Genomic DNA, 14,614 nt, shown 5'->3' with positions numbered 1-14,614 from the left:
TCAAACAATATTTCAAGATAGGATGGGCTAAATGCACAAATAAACTTTCTGCTTCCCTTCAACCAGAAACAAAAAAGTAGTGTTTCTCAAAAATAAATTTAGAGAATTAAAATTATTTAACTTTGATTCATGGAGAAGTTAAGCAGTATAATTATGACCCAGTGGTGTGCTGGAGTACAGGTGTTTAAGTATTTCTGGACTGCAGTCTGGCAGGGTTTTAACAAATCAGTGTGAAGGCCAAGCCTAAATCCTGCACACTAGACATGCCTAGGAAAAAATTACATTTTTAGGGGTTTCTAGTAAGGGTTTGAGGGGGATTGGCTTTTTGGTGATGTCAGCATAGGAAGGTTTTGTATTGCAGTCCTGCAGGTTTCAGCTCAGTCTGGTTCATATTTTTATTGTTGGATTTTTTATCTGCAGTGTAAATTCTCTACATGTCCCTTTTCAGTTCCAGTCAAGAACAAACCCCAAATGAGGACTTTTTGTCAGCCCTGTGCTGTTGAAAGGCAGAATCAGAGCAAACACAGTTTTCCAACCAGTGTCACCACAGCAGGTCCTGTCAAAATCAGTTATGAGTCTATGACAGCAGCTGAATTTAAAGACCATAATTTTATCCTTTAAAATTCACCCAAAAAGGATAAAAAATAGCAAAACCCACTTACATACTTGTTTTTTCCTTTGGGATCACATAAAGCACACAAAGCTCTGCCCACTCTACTGCCTCTGCTTTTTCTTTATCCTAAAATGAAGAAAAATGAACTTTGCCATCATGTTAAAAATGAAACTCATGTATTTCCAGGTTAAAAACTTACAGAGATTTAGAGAAGAGATTCCTTTATGGCCTTATTGTTGTCCCCTCATCCCAACATTCTTGATATTTATTTTTGTATATATAGTTTCTCTTTTTTGTTCATTTCCAAATGAAATCTGTGGTCTGTGAAGCTCTTTAACTGCCTATAAATCAGTACCTGATATTTTTCAAACAAATTTACACATTTTCCTCAGGAAAATTCCTCTGTTCCTCCAGAGGAACAGAATATTTGTATCAAATACTCAAAAATTCAATACATTCTTATGGAATATTCATACTCAGGAGGAATATGAGCTTTATCATCTTTGGCTGTGACAGAAAATGTGAACAGCTGCAAAGCTGTTACCTGTGCAATGCAGTGTTTCTCAGTGACTGAAGCATTACTGATGTGAATGTCTGGAAACTGAGGCTGAAACCATTGGAACATGAGCCGTTTCTGTGTACAACCTGTGCAGCTGCAGAACTTATGGAAAGAAAATTGGTTTGCACTCCTGCAAACGTTTTTAATTTATCACACATGGAATTCACGTGGTTTTTGTTCTTCCATGCTCGCAGGATGGACAGAACCCGGGTCCTCCTCCGCTGATACCAGGCCTGGGCCAGCAAGGAGGACAAGGTCGTCTGGGCCCTCACAACCAAGGACCTGGTCTTAATAAAGGTAATTCAACATCTTGGCTGTTCTCCTGGGAGTCAGTTCCCTCAAAGAGGGGCTGTCCCAGGGCAGTGCACCCAGGGAGAAATGGCTGCTGCACAAGGCAGGGTCTTGGCTGAGAGAAAAGCTTCTGTGGGGTGGGATATATGGGAAAAATGTTCTCAGGAATATTGTTTCATGTGAAAGGTATCCCTTATGCTTTCTAGAATTGTATGAACTAGAGCATCCTGAAGTGATTTAGAAATGGTTACAGAAACCTGCTCTGATTTCTTCTTGTCCCTCAAGGCGATGCCCGTGGGCCACCCAACCATCACCTGGGCCCGCTGTCGGACAGGCGGCACGAGCAGAACAGCGGCGGCCCCGAGCACGGGCCTGAGAGGGGTCTGTTCCGAGGGGGCCAGGACTGGAGTGATGGCAGGGACAGCAGGGTCATGCCTGACAGACGGGGACCTCACCCCGACTTCCACGATGACTTCGATCGGCCCGATGACTTCCGGGATGATTTCCACCCTGACAAGAGATTTGGCCATCGGTTACGAGAGTTCGAGGGGAGAGGAGGCCCGCCATTGCAAGATGAGAAATGGAGACGAGGAGGACCTGGGCCTCCCTTTCCTCCTGATCACAGGGAATTTGAAGGAGGTGGTTCCAACCGGGGGCCTCCTGGTGCTTGGGAAGGACGGAGACCTTCAGATGACAGATATCCACGGGATCCCGAGGATGCACGCTTCCGAGGAAGGCGAGACGAGAGGTAAGAATAAATCTGTTTCTTTTTCTTGGGTTAAAGGGTAAATGGAGGGAACTCTTTTATTCCTGGTTTCCTTTTCATTAAGGAGTCTATCTGTTTCAGATTTATAAACTGGAAACCAATAAGGAAATGAAAACTCTAATATACCTGAGTGTAGAGTCCATAAAAATCATTCAGTAATAGAAGAAAACTTGAAAAATGGTCATTGTACACAGCAGCTTCCGTGTCTTTAAACAGTAAGTAAAGAGAAGGGGGAAAGTTTGTAGAGAAGATCCAGTGACACAGGATGAAGATCTGAGACCGTTTTGATGAAAATTGAGAGGAGACTTAAAGGTTAAAGTGACAAACTTTTGTACGCTAGAAGTGGATTTTGAGATTCTGTCTCCAGTCACAAACTACAGCATGACTGTAGAGACTGTAGGATGAGATGCAAAGCCCTTGTAAGGAGCAGGAACAGTGATGTGACTGCCACATAGAAGGGCCAGACTTACAGCATCTGTTGGACTGTCGAGACGATTTTTTCATGCGTTTGCTCATAGAAATTTTATTTCTCTTTCTGACTTATTTCTTAATGCCAAGTGAAGAACTCAAAAATAATCTGATTTACAGCAATGTCCTTGTCATTGCTCACAATCTCCAAATAAATCACAAAGGGATAAATTTGCTTTTAGTTATCAATGTAAATATGGAGGAATTAATGCTGTCACTGAAATTAATTATCAGCAAAATTGCTCCAGATTTATGTTAGTTTAATTAAATGAAATTTGGCCTCCAAGGTCTAAGCCTCTCACTGACCACCAACTCTCTATGTATAAGAACATGTGCTTGTAACAAATATGCTGTGGTCTCCACATAATGTGAATTTTGTGTCTTTTAGTTGCCTTTTTAATCATTTTCTTACATTCCTTTTACTTTGCATCTATACAGCTCTTCTTTTAGCTATTTTCTGCCTAGCTCTGTAAGATGTAACTTCCTTTTGTGTGAAGAGTATGAAAAGAAATGAACAGTAACTTAAAGAAGGTAACAATTAAAGCCATTTTTAAAAAGTAAAGCCAGAGAAAATCCAGTTGGATGGTCCAGTGGTCCAATGGTCTGCATCACAGAACTCTAAAAGACACAGCAGACAAGACTTTTAGAAGCTCAGTAGAGATTTTTCAGATCTTATATTGAAAATACTTAGGGACTGCCAAATATGTTATTATGGTCCTGATCTTTAAAAAGTTTCAGGAAGGGAAACAAGAACCTTGTGACCTGCAAATCTGACTTTTGAACTAAGAGTATTCTATTTATCAGAGTACAAGTGTTTGCCCAGAAAGTTTGAAATGAAATGGCACAGGGCTCTAAAAGGCTCACTGTGCTAGTAAATTTGATGATTTTCTTGGAATGAAGGTGAACTAGGTGCCATTTACTGCAGATGCTGTGGTGGACTTAATCCCAACCACTCGTTTAGCTGACTTGGTTTGAAATTGAGATTGTAACTGGTTTGATCAAGCATGAGAGGCAAATGTGTGTATGTGTGTTTCTCTCTAATTTCCCATCCTTTTCATCCCTGTCCTGTTCTTACTCTATATCAACATGATGCTTCTGCTGCAGAGACCTGCCTCTTCCTGCCTGCTAATCTGCACAGTGTGTAGTTGTGTACAGTAAGGTCCTAGGCCTCGGGGAAGAAGATGTGAGAGCAGTCTAACAGGAACTGAACCTGATGCAAGGCAGGGTTTTATGTGTGACTGATATAAAAAGGCAAATAAGGATATCCATAACACAATATTAGGAGCTGTGGCTGTGTCAGGCATAGGTGTTGTAGATTTCAAAACTCAACTGTGTCCATAAGTTGCCTGAAATAGGAAAGGCCCTGTTCCTGCAGCCCTGGGGCCTCATGTTGAAAATCTTGGTTAATTTCCAAGCTAAGTTGAATCACACCATATCAGTATTAAAGCAGGAGGCCCTCTAAGAAACCTCTAGAGGACTGTGCTCTTTCAAGGCTAAACAATATTGCTCTGTGATTATTTGAACCATTTGTACCTGAAACTGTTGAGTTTGTTTTCCCAAACCATCCAGGTTAATGTAAATGGTTCATGGTCCATACAAAGCACTCCTCCATCCACTGTTGTACCTGTACAGGCACAGCAGCCTCCTCTCTGTATTGTGGTTGTTTTCTGGGAGGTGGAGACAGACCTATTGTTTTTTATTAAAAACAATGTAAAAGTTTAAGAATATTGTATTGTGTTATGACTACTGTTAAAATATTTAAATTTGTAATTAAAAGGTTAATGTTGTTAAAATTCTAAATAAAAGTATCTAAAGTTTTGCTTGTAATAGGATGCACTGTGTCGTTAATGAGCTGGGGAAGGGGATGCTGCACTCAGCCAACATCACGGGAATGCTGCGGTGCTCCCAGTTCAGCCAGAGTGCAACTGGGAACACTGGGGAGGTGGGAGGCATCTGTGACTGGGCAAGGAGAGCTCCACACCGTGTGCTGTCACTGAGGGTGGGCAGAGTAGCGTGGGGTGGCACGGTGGGGACACCAGTGTGCCTGCACCACCGGAACACCTCAGCCGGGCTGTGACAGACAGGCGTCCTCACAGGGCAGGGCTGAGCTTTGCAAACCCTCCAGGTGTTTGAACTGCTCGTGTCAGGAACAGAACTGCTAGTTACTCACACTGCCAGCTGCAGGCTCACCTGGCATGGCACTGACAGCTCAGCAAGAGCCATTCTCCTCTCTGAAGAGCTGTCCAAGGCCCCCAGAGCAGCGCTGGAGGAGCTGTACTCAGCTAAGATGCTGTGCAGAACCCAGTTGTAGCAAATTCCTGAAGGTGCCCTTGGTACTTACTAGACAGCAGTTATCAACTTCAGGGTCATAATTATATTTTGCAACACAAAATTCATTACTGCAGTTGGATAAACTGCTCTTCGGGTTGCAGAATGCCACTGTGCACTGTTCAGCCATCACTGTGCCTACAGATCCAAGGGCAGTCTAGATGCATTTGCTAGAATTGTAAACTTGGAAGAATGGAATGAAAAGGAGAATGAATCATAGAACGAATAGAAATGAGATCCTGTAATGTTTTTGTTACAGCCACGACTCTCGTTGCTTCTGTGTTTTCAGTTTGTTTTATGATGGAAATGGAAAGGAAAAAAGGGAAGGGGAATGTAAGAGCATCAGAGTTAAGGGGAACTCACACTTTGCCTTGCCTTACCTCACCTTGTATCTATCATCACTCATCAATTGTTTTTCCCACCTTTTCATTAAATGAATGCACTGTGTTTAATAATATTTTTCTTGTATGAAAAACCAACATCATCAGTGGAAGGAAATATGAGAGGAAGATTACAAAGCTTACTATCAAAGTGCTCAAAGGCAGAAATGGGCACTTTCCCACCTACAAATCCTGTTCTAGTAACTGTATGTGCTGTAGCATTAAGTGAAACAGTTGAGAAATGAGTTGATAACTGAACTGCCTCAATTAAGCCTAAAAGCACGTTTGTATCGTGTTCTTTGTTGTAGCTTCCGAAGAGGAGGACCCTCGAGACACGAGGGCCGGGGACCCAGGGGCAGAGATGGCTTTCCTGGCCCTGAAGATTTTGGGCCAGATGATGCTTTTGACTCTCCAGATGAAAACTCCAGAGGAAGGGACCATGGTGCTCGGGGGCGAGGTCGAGGTGCTCTGAGAGGTAAGGGGGAATGTTCTTCCACACAGAAGTACAAGGATGAGGAAGGAAAGGCACTTCTTGGGCAGGTGACATTATTTTCATGAATACAATGTCCCTTCTCACTCCTGTCCCCTGCTTCTCTTACTGCTCAGGAGCTCGGAAGGGTTTGCTTCCTACTCCAGATGAATTCCCACGCTTTGAAGGAGGGAGGAAACCAGAATCCTGGGATGGAAACAGAGAACCAGGTAAAAAATTTGGTGAAGTTTGTAGACTTCTACAATATAATAACTTTAAAAAAATATTTTAAAAATCATGCCATTTTCCTGTACCTCACATATTTGTTACCAGGATTTTACCATGAGAAAAGCCAAATGCAGTTTTTTGATCTTTTAAATTTAGGAAAAAAGAACTATACAGAATTTAACTGTCTCTAAATACAGCTGTCTTATTGAATAAAGTGATTGTGGCCTCAAAGCTTTGGTTTTCAGTTGTGTTCTTGTACAGTCCACAACTGCCTGGGCAGTTGTCACCTCTGGAGGACTGAATCACATGTTATGGGGTTTTTTTTAATATCTTGATTAATGCCAACAGTAATCTTTCTCTGTGTTGGTATCTTTTCAGCTGCAATGTCTGACAGCTTATATTTGCAGTTGTGTTACTAAAGGCAGCCCCATATGGGTTAAGACAGAGCTGTAAAATGTCATGGAAAACAAAGCAGAAATGACACATAAATAAATGAAGGTGTGATTGTCTCTAAAATATATGAAAGCATTTTATACTGGAAAGAACACTTCACTTTTCTTTCCCATCATCTTTAAAATCTGTTTTACTTTTAGCTTTTTTACTAAAAAATGGGACAGGAGAGAACCTTTACATAATTTTAACTTCAAACTGTGTGCCAAACAGCGTGGCCAGTTTGTAAATTTATGTGGCTGCCTTCAAAAATGAAGAATAATGATCCAACAAACATTACTTATCTTGTGTTTTCATGCACAGGTCCTCGTCCAGATCACCCTCCTCATGATGGGCACTCTCCAGCCAACAGAGAACGCTCCTCTTCACTCCAGGGCATGGACATGGCCTCACTGCCACCACGGAAACGTCCCTGGCACGATGGACCAGGAACCTCTGACCACAGGGACATGGATGCTCCAGGTGGACCTCCAGAGGAGAGGGGCAAAGGTAGAAAGCCCCTTTGATTAGAACTCTTCAGTAACACTAGCATGTGTTTTCAGTATTAAGTGTATCCAGAACTTCTCTGATCAGAGGGCATAAAGCTGAGCTGGTAAATACCTGATTTTACCAGCTGGGAAGTTACAGACCAGTCTTACAGGAACATAAGAACAGAGGGATTTTCAAACATCAAATCCAGATCTTGTCTCCAGCACTCCAGAATCCCCTTTATTGCCCTGTTGAAAAGTAGTTGGTTTTTGATTCCCTGTTACTCCAGCTGGAAAACTCATTAAGGGCATTTCCCCCTCATTTTTGGAATAGTTGTTTATTAATATCAATGTTTTAAATTATCCTTTTCTAAATTAAATGAGGTAGCTAGGAACTGCACACACTATTAAAGATGTGGTGTAACCATGGATTTCTACAGTTCTCTTGTACTTGTTCCACTTTCTCCATTCTTTACTAACAGTTCCAGGTGTTGTAGGTCCCTCTAAGTGGTCCCATGTTACTGTAACCCACAGAACACATTCTTCTAGAGTCAGTGCTATTAGCATCACACCAGTTCTTGATCCTGTTTCTTACAGATCTCAGGGCTTCTGTTCTCTTGTGTAAATACTGTCTTTCTTCAATGTCCTCACATTGACTACCCAGTGTCAGATAGTGATCAGTGACAAACATCCTTCTCATTTGCTCCCAGATGCTGAACTGGCAGCCTGCAGCTGAATTTGTTGCTGTTAGACTTTGTCTCTGATGCCACTGAACACTGAATCTCAGTCCACTTCTCTCACCACTGTCCCAAAGCTCATGCAGTTTTAACTGCTTGTCACTCCTCCTTTGCATGGACTCTGTTTCCAGGTTTTATCATTCCTTCACAGATGTTTTGAATAAAACTGCTGATAAACTTCTCTACCATTATTTTTCCTTCCATATCCACATGCTGCTGTTCTCAGTTTAGCCAGATGTAAGGATTCCTTTTCCAGCTTCAGTAATGATTGTTATAACTGTCAGATTCTTTGTTAAAGTCAAAACAATTGTTTTGACACTTGTCCAGGCACAAGTGTGGTAATTAACTCATAATGTGCTAAAGAAAGTTTAAATGATGGCAGAAAGCCTGATAAACAAACCACGAGCAATACTTCTTCATATGTGGGCTATATCACTTTCAGTTGTATTGGGAAAGTCTTTTGAAGATTAAAACTTCATTAATGTTTCTGTGAAGGAATTTGGTGATTGTTTTACATAGAACCAACCACAGTCAACAGAAATCACGCTTGATAAAGTGCAGCAAAAATACCTGAATTTATCTGTAGTATGTGTCCTTAAAATAAGGTTAGCACTGATTTTGTTTTCTCAAAATACTGCTTCTTATTTTAGGCTAATGAATTGAGTTGGGGTTTCTTGTTGTTCATAGCAAACCTATCAAAACCAAAAACGTATGTGAGAATTAGAAAATTCTATTCTGTGAGAATTAGAACATTCTGTTCCTGGCAGTAAGAGCTTGAGTACTTTTTGTTCCAGATTAGTAGTAAAATAAAGCATTTTTCCATTATTTTTAGCAAAACGTGGAACAAAACAGTAATGTTACTCATGATCATCACCATCAGCCTCAACTGTCTCAATTTGTCAACAGTGCAATATCTTTGTTTAGGATTAAAAAAAAGTATTTTGCAATAAAAACATAGAGGGAACCACAGTGTTAGCACAAGAACTGGCAGTTTGGAGGAAAAGCTATCATTATTCTGACTTCATTTCAGTGCCTGCTGACAGTATCAAATACAAGCTCTTTTAATTCCCAAGGAATTGATTGTTGTCTGTTTTCTGAACTGTAGTGGAGACGCTAAATCTGTATAAGAAAATTGTACTGAGGAAAGAGGCATAAAATTGCAGGTCTCAGCTACAGCTGGTTTATGAAGGATGGCACCACAGTAGAAACAGCTCAATATCTGCCATATCTGAGAAAAGACTCAGCTCAAACTTACACCAGTAACTGGTCGTGCTTCCTTTGCAGGACGAGGAAATTCGGGACCTTCACAGAGAGCGCAGAAATCTGGGAGGTCCAGTTCTCTAGATGGAGACCACCACGATGGATTCCACAGGGAGGAAGCCTTTGGTGGAGGCCCTGGGGCAGGCAATAACCCTTCTCGAGGAGGAAGGAGCAGCAGCAATTGGGGAAGAGGAAATAACATGAACTCTGGCCAGTCCAGGAGAGGAGGATCTCGGGGTGGACGAGGCCGATAGAAGAGGCTTTGACTGGGTCATGCCCAGTCCTTGGGGGACAATATTTAAATAGACTGCTACTCTGGACTCACCTGCAATGCCACGAACCTGGATTCTTAACTGGGATAACTGAATGTGCATTAGTTCCTAACAAGGGTCTTTCTTTTCCTGAACCAGTCATTTGCCTCTAGCTGCAATATTGTAGCTACCTTAGTTTTGTTCTTTCCACTCCCATTCCCCTCACTTTCTTGTTTTGTCAAGAGCTGGAATTTCTTTTAAGTGTTGTGGAACATGGAGCATCTCCACAGATGTCAGTTCACCTCCAGATCTCCAGACAGAAACTTGTTTCTATATGTACAGTTTGTCAAAGAGTTACGTTGGTTTTGTATGAATACAGAATGTAATTTGCGCAAAAATTAACAAAAAAAATCAACAGCGTGTGATTCTTTACTCACCTATTACTACAGAGGGTTGTATTTAGGCAAACTTGTGTTTCAGATGGAGCAACAGCACTACCTCCTGAAATCTCAGCCAGTTAAAATACTGAGAGCCAATTCCTAGGGCTTTGGTTTATCATGTACAGAGAAGTTTCATTTTCACCTTTAACCACAGCTGTCTACAATGGTGCTGAGGTCAAAATTCCAAAATGCAGGCAATCACCACTGCTTGCTAGTCTGCCATCCTGAAACAGAAAAGAGTGGAATAGTGTTTAGAACGAGTTGTCAAAGACATAGTGTGAGTTACATAACCTGGATCCTAAGACATCACAGCAAAGACTGGCATTCTACACTTCACCTAGGCAAGCCACGGATTTTTGCTCACAGCAGCATCTGTTTATAGGAACTGAGACAGAAAGTTGATTGGCGTGTTTTACAGCAGCTGTGTGACACACTGCTTTAAGCTATGGGTGCTCAGCAGAGTCTGGTGCGTTAATTGCTGAAGTGCAATTCATCACTTCAATAATAAGGTTTTTTTAAGTGTCTTTTTCTTTAGGATATTGTTACCTGGTTTTACTAAAGGAGGGAAATGAGGAGGAGGCGTTATTCCCATTTCCCACATTTCATAATAAAGCTGCTTAACAACCATGAGTTTGTTATCCCCATAAATCATTCCTATTAGTCATCTCCAGACACCATATTATCAGAAGGTTCCTTTAACCTAAAGCCTCAGTGAAAATGTTATCACCTAAGTACTTATTCTACAGATACGCCTCAGGAAGGTCCTGTATTGAAAGCAGAGCATATAATGAAAAACCACTACCACGCTTCCCTCTGTCCTGCCTTGAATTTCAGGCTATAATCAGGATGAGACTTAACCTGCCACCCAGTAACACATGGCAGCTGCTGCATCTTCTCAAGGCAGGTTTACCAAAGACTGGCTCAGGCCCTGATGTGCCATCTTCCTTAAAGACATCAAAGCACAGATGCTTAACTGCTGTTCTCTTGGTTCAGTCAGTCACTTTTTACTTGTTTTTTAATTTGTGGTGTATCAAATCACATTTGAAAATTGCAACTGATCATTAGCCAATAAAATCCTTGTCACAGGGGTCAGGAGAGACAGAAAGGTCTAAAAGGAATTAACTAGAAACAGATGAGATGCATCTGATATGACAGTTTGTCCCTTGACAAAAAATGCTTTTTAGCTCTATCTGAAGGACTTTGGGCACTTTGGGTGTTGGTCTGGGAGCTGGGATTTGTCCTGAAGTTTTCATGAGAAATACTAATGATTTAGAAAGCTTGCCCTCTTTTTTTTTTTTTAATTTAGCAAGCCTGATATATGTTTAAGGGGCTAAAAAAGGTCTAATACTGTATGAGTTAGAGAATGAACTTTAGGCTACCAAAACAAGTTAAAGTGTATCTAACAAGAGAAAACCCAGCTTTAGCTAGACAACTTATATTTCCACTGATGATTGTTTAATTCCTTAAACAATTGTGGTACTTAAGTAATGCTCTTCAAGGGGCAGCTTTTTAAATGGAGTTTTGAAGTATTTCACAATCATATGCTCAAAAAGTCTTAAGAAAATTTGATTATTAGATATAGTTACTACAAAATCTTGGAAGGTAATAGCATAGCAGAGACAGAAGCACCTTCCCAGTCTGTGATACCATGACCCACTATTACTGGGAAATGGGCACAGTTATTTAATGGGATTATACTTCTGTATTCCTCAGGTCATGTTATTTTACCAGTGCTGCACACAGACTCTTATGCTCCACCTGTTAGTTCAGAGGTCTCAAATTTAATTTTACACTCTTGTTAGGAATAAAATTAATTTTATATACTGTAATTTAGAAATTGTAAAAACAAGAGAGCTAATTTAATGCTATTCTGATAGCTCTGATCTACATTCTTAATGGGAAAAAAATGACCATTAGTGAAATGTCTATACTGACAACTGGACACAAATAGTTTTATTAAAGCAATCTATGTACACTTAAGCACCCCCTTTAACAATTTCAGTTTAATTCAGAAAAGTATTTGGTAAATGTGTTGAAACTAAATAGTGATAGCAGGTAAATATTGCAGTGGCTTTATTTTCCCCATGAGGCACAAATGCTCAGTGAGAACTCACTGGGAGCTCTGTGCAGGTGAGGCCCTGGTGTCCCATCTCCTTGCACGGGTCCTGTACCCGGCCCAATCTCGAGCACGCAGCTCTGTCAGCCTGAATTCAGCACTCTCGTAAGGCAGCTCAGTTTCTGCACTGAAGCAGAGTTCCAGTTACCGGCAAATCTATTTTTGAAGGTCAGGCTGGGACAAGTAACTCCTGCCCAAGTTCAGAGAGCAATATCTATACACAAAAATGAAGTTCTAAGAGCTGAAGGTCCCGTTTTAAAGCCCAGTTTGGTCCCTTACGGCAGTACCTGCCAACGCCAATGCTCTTAACCAACATCAGCACTCTGCATCCTCTCATCATCATGCAGAACACCCCCTCCCCTTACAATTATGGGCAGTGTTTGTGACCCACAGCCCCAGGAAAGTTTGTTTCACTTACTGGATGGTTATTTTAAAGCTGCTTTATAGAAAGAAATGCAGTTCAGTGGCCACAGTCTTCGTATTCACCACTGGTCTGAGGTGACAGCAAAACCAGTATGTGTTCATAGTGTAGGGGTCAGCACAAAATGAGGTAATACCAGTTAATTTTTCAATGTTCTCCCCTAGCCTCGATGGCATTTTGCTAAATCATCTTCGTGCTTCAGCATCCGTCAGCCTTGCGCACCTCAGCGGCTCCTCAGTACCGGGCAGGTCCACAATGCCGCCGCCTGGGCTCCGGTCGCGCGGTCCGCAGCAGCCGCCGCAGCAGCCACACGGTCCCGGGCTGCGGGAATGAGCGGGACTCTGCCAGCTCCCCACCCAGAGGTGGAGCGATGCCGAGCCATGGCTGTGGAGCTGGCAGCGCGGTAAGGCAGATAACGAGCAGCGGGGGCGGCTCGGCAGGCTGACACCGCACACAGCACCCGCAGCTCCGAGTCACCGGGGCCGCTCCGGGCTGCCAGTCCCGCTGTTGCTCCTCGAGCGCTGGCGAGGAAAACGTGCAGGGACGCGGAGGAGGCGAAGAGAAGCGGAGTCCCGGTCTGGGAGTCGGCTGGCGACAGCGCGAGGCTCTCGGTCCGTGTCTGAGGGACTCCCGCGGGGACGCGGCCGCTCCTCCCCGGCGCGCCGGGCTCACAGAGGCAGCACCGCCTTGCCTCGGCCGCACACCGCGGAGCGGAGCAGCCCGGCGAGGCGGCGCAGGCCGGCGGCACCGCCGGGCAGCGCGGCCAGGAGCGCTGCGGCGGCGATGCCGAGCTGCGCGGCGGCGCCCAGCGCCGTGAGCGCTGTGCTGCGCAGCGCCAGCGCGGCGTACAGCGTCCCGAAGAGCGCCCCGAGGTACAGCAGCGCCCCGCGGCCGGGCTCCCGCAGCAGCCGGGCGGGCCCGCGCAGCAGCGCGGCGGCGCCTAGCGCGCAGAGCGAGCCGAGCGACCAGAGCAGGGCGAACTTGCGGGCGCGCAGCAGCAGCAGCGGCACGCACAGCCCGGCCAGCCCGAAGCACAGCGCGGCCAGAAGCACGCACAGCCCGCTGCCCGCCAGCCGCTGCCAGCGCGACAGCCCCGGCAGCCACGGGTCCTCCTCTCCCGTCCAAGGCCACACCGTGGCGCCCGGGGCACTGCCCGGCGGGAACGGGTTCAGCGCCTCCAGCCAGGCCCGCAGCCCGCCGCCGTCCCCCGCCTCCTCCTGCGAGTCGCCGGCCACCGGCGGTGCGGGGACCGCGCTGGGACCCGCGGCACCACCAGCGGCCTTGGACTGCGCGAGGTACTCGTGCAGCTGCCGGCCCAGGTCCGCCATGGCGGGGACGGCACCGGGCGCTACAACGCTCCCTCCGCCCACCCCGGCGCCGCCATTTTCCCGGGCAGGGGCCACATCCGGGGCACGGCAGAACACGCGGCCACAGGCCGGGGAGTGCGGCGCGCATGCGCCGGGTACCGTGAGGCGCAGGGCGCGTGCGCGGAGGTCGTGAGGGCTGTGGGGGCTCTGAGGGATGGGAGAACTGAGAGGGCGGTGGGGGCAAGGGGATCTCTGAGGGCCGGGAAGGCCGTGGAGACTGCGAGGGCTCTGCGCTGTTAGGGCTACGTGGGCTGTCTAGGGCTACGGGTCTGTGTCGGCTGTGAAGGGCTATAAACCTGGGATTAGGCTGTCAGTCATTGACACGTGGAATCAGCCCACGGGAGGGACTGACAGGCGGTACTAAGAGTAATTGAGATGTGGAGGCATCCACGCAGAGTGACTGAGGGGCAGGGCAAAGGGTGCTGAGGGGCAGGCTCAGCCGCCCAGGGTGAGTACAGGCAGGGCCATGGGAATGCCCTCCTCTGCCCAGAGGCACTGGGACACCAGAGCGCGCCTCTGTAGCCAGGCCTCCGTGGCTGAAACAGGGATTCCACCTCCCAAAACTGAACATCCGAGGATTACTCCCAGACAAAAGCTGCCAGACTGACAGGTCTCACTGGCCTTGGCTTCCTGGGGATGGCCTCTCAGCTGCCCCACAGATACTGGGGCACCAGGCTTTCCTTCCTGTGGAAAAGGGCCGTCCTTCACAGCCAGGCACCCAGGGCTGAAAGTGGGATTCCACCTCTGGAGCAGCACATCTCACCCCACACAAGGGCTTATCTGTCGCTTGTTAACTGGTCACATATCTCAGAACAAGCTGTCTTGTATTGAGTTATTTTAGTGCCATGGGATTAAGACTGATCTGGCATCTGGAAGATAAAGCTGGATTTCTGACTGACAGACACCCCACTTTATAAAAGCTACACCGGACTTTGACAAAGCAGAAATTTTCTGTCCTTTTCCTGGAATTGTGCAGAGTTTCTCCCATGAGCAGGGCTGCCTG

General features: G+C 45.2%; 2 protein-coding genes across 2 annotated transcripts in view; one reads left to right on the top strand and one right to left on the bottom strand.

Moving 5' to 3' along the window:
- The window catches only part of WDR33 (WD repeat domain 33), a 68,814-nt gene extending 59,132 nt beyond the window's left edge, over nucleotides 1-9,682 (top strand). Inside the window, exons 18-23 of the mRNA XM_009089335.4 lie at nucleotides 1,367-1,469; nucleotides 1,749-2,211; nucleotides 5,714-5,880; nucleotides 6,012-6,104; nucleotides 6,856-7,041; nucleotides 9,041-9,682. Coding sequence (XP_009087583.1) covers nucleotides 1,367-1,469; nucleotides 1,749-2,211; nucleotides 5,714-5,880; nucleotides 6,012-6,104; nucleotides 6,856-7,041; nucleotides 9,041-9,270 — 1,242 coding nt within the window. The 3' untranslated portion in view covers nucleotides 9,271-9,682. The remainder of the gene's footprint in view (nucleotides 1-1,366; nucleotides 1,470-1,748; nucleotides 2,212-5,713; nucleotides 5,881-6,011; nucleotides 6,105-6,855; nucleotides 7,042-9,040) is intronic.
- Nucleotides 9,683-9,796: 114 nt separating this feature from the next.
- On the bottom strand, nucleotides 9,797-13,639 carry SFT2D3 (SFT2 domain containing 3). Its single transcript, XM_050978203.1, has 2 exons — nucleotides 12,242-13,639; nucleotides 9,797-9,931 (listed from the first exon to the last, which is right to left on the bottom strand). The coding sequence occupies exon 1, from the start codon at nucleotides 13,570-13,572 to the stop codon at nucleotides 12,913-12,915; it is 660 nt and encodes a 219-aa protein (XP_050834160.1). The 5' UTR covers nucleotides 13,573-13,639; the 3' UTR covers nucleotides 9,797-9,931; nucleotides 12,242-12,912.
- Between the last annotated feature and the right edge of the window lie 975 nt (nucleotides 13,640-14,614).

The sequence above is a fragment of the Serinus canaria genome, chromosome 9 (genome assembly GCF_022539315.1).
Source record: "Serinus canaria isolate serCan28SL12 chromosome 9, serCan2020, whole genome shotgun sequence".
In the NCBI taxonomy this organism is placed as follows: domain Eukaryota; kingdom Metazoa; phylum Chordata; class Aves; order Passeriformes; family Fringillidae; genus Serinus; species Serinus canaria.
Note: the sequence above shows the minus strand (reverse complement) of the source record. Positions and strands in the feature narration are given on the sequence as shown.

Excerpts from the sequence above, each read along its gene's own strand:
- SFT2D3 (XM_050978203.1), bottom strand. The coding sequence starts at position 13,572 with ATGGCGGACCTGGGCCGGCAGCTGCACGAGTACCTCGCGCAGTCCAAG.